This window comes from Centrocercus urophasianus, unplaced genomic scaffold (assembly GCF_019232065.1).
Source record: "Centrocercus urophasianus isolate 14NV4802_14NV808 unplaced genomic scaffold, USGS_Curo_1.0 seq_2, whole genome shotgun sequence".
NCBI classification, from domain to species: Eukaryota; Metazoa; Chordata; class Aves; order Galliformes; family Phasianidae; genus Centrocercus; species Centrocercus urophasianus.
In genome coordinates this window covers 418,554-420,039 of record NW_024884755.1, presented here as the reverse complement: position 1 = coordinate 420,039, position 1,486 = coordinate 418,554, and the positions used below count along the sequence as shown (strand labels likewise).

General features: G+C 69.1%; 1 protein-coding gene across 1 annotated transcript in view; it reads right to left on the bottom strand.

Moving 5' to 3' along the window:
* Positions 1-172, bottom strand: part of LOC122161875 (partitioning defective 6 homolog alpha-like) — a 3,841-nt gene extending 3,669 nt beyond the window's left edge. Inside the window, exon 1 of the mRNA XM_042821611.1 lies at positions 110-172. Coding sequence (XP_042677545.1) covers positions 110-172 — 63 coding nt within the window. The remainder of the gene's footprint in view (positions 1-109) is intronic.
* Between the last annotated feature and the right edge of the window lie 1,314 nt (positions 173-1,486).

The window sequence follows — 1,486 nt, the reverse complement described above, 5'->3', positions numbered from 1 at the left end:
CATCAGCACCGGCATCAGCACCGGCATCAGCACCGGCATCAGCACCGGCATCAGCACCGGCATCAGCACCGGCATCAGCACCGGCATCAGCACCGGCATCAGCGCTTACCTTGCTCTTGACCTCGATGACGGGCTCGGCGGATCGCGCCGGCGTGCGGTGGTGTTTGGCCATGCTGCCCGCACCGCCCCGCGCCGCCGCTCCCGCGGCCACGGGGGATTTTCACCGGCCATGACGTCACCGGCGGGCCGGCCGGGCGGCGCCGCGCCATTGGTCGAGGCGGAGCTCGGGGGCGGGGTCGGCGCGGCGCGGCGCGCGGCCGTGGAGCGAAAGGGAGCGCGCTGACAACGTCGCCATAGCAACGGGGGCGGGGGCGGGGCCAGGAGGGGGGACCCCCGCGGGCGGCGGGCAGCGTGGGGTCGCAGAGACGTCGATCGCGGAATGCTCCGAGCCGGGAGGGACCCGAGTGGGGCCACCCGTAAATCAGACCCTGAGACCGAGAGCGGCGTCCCTGCGCTCCCTGAGCTCCGGCAGCCCTGGGGAGCTGTTCTGTGCCCACCGCCCTGTGGGGCAGAACCGTTCTCTGACGCTGTCTGACCCTCCCTGATGCAGCTCCGGCCCTCAGTGCTTTGCCCAGGAGAGCGTGGCCAGGAGCTGCTGCAGAAGGACAGGGAGCAGAGGGAAGCTCTGGGTTTAACTCGGCGGGTTTGCTCACAGGGTAATTGAGTTAAGGTCAGACAGATAATCCTGCTGTCAGCGGGGTCAGCACTGACGCAGGCAATATTGACAGAGGGCTTTCAGAGCCCTTCACCTTGTTGCTCACGGGACACGTGTGAGGCTTGGCTCCTGCTTTGCATTGCGTCCACAGAGTCAGGGCCTTGAGCTGAGGAGCCCCAGGGCTGCAGCCACGTCCCTACCCAGGGTCACCACTTTGGGGATGGCAGTGAGGGCTGCCCAAAGGCTCAGCAGCCCCAGGCCCTTCCAGCAGTCACCCCACAGCTTCACCCCGTGCCCACCTGAGCACAGGCCACAGCCAGCCAGCAGCAGTCAAACAGCTTCAGCTGGGGACGTTCTCAAGGGCGGCCTCGGGCGCGGTGCTGGCTTTCTTCTGAGGGCCGTGGTCCTCGTTGGCCAGGTGGGGTCAGCTCAGGCCACGGGAACAGCCCAGCTGCGGGCAAAGGGCGGGGAGGGGCCTCAGCGCAGGGCCGTGCCCATGCCCGTGCCGCCGTGGGGCCCGTCCCTCAGCCCGCAATCCCCGCACGGCAGCTCCGTGTCCGGTCCCCAGCACGCGGCCTGCAGACAGAGCGGTGCAGAGGGACGGGGCCGTGTGCCCGGGCCTGAGGGCCGCTGCAGGGAAGCAGCGACCTGAGGGAGCCAGGCCCCGGAATGTGGGGCTGAAGACACCACCGCAACGCGACGTCACCGCGACCGGCCCGGCCCAGGGTTACCGGGTTACCATGGTGACGCGGCGCCGAAAGACCCTTCCTC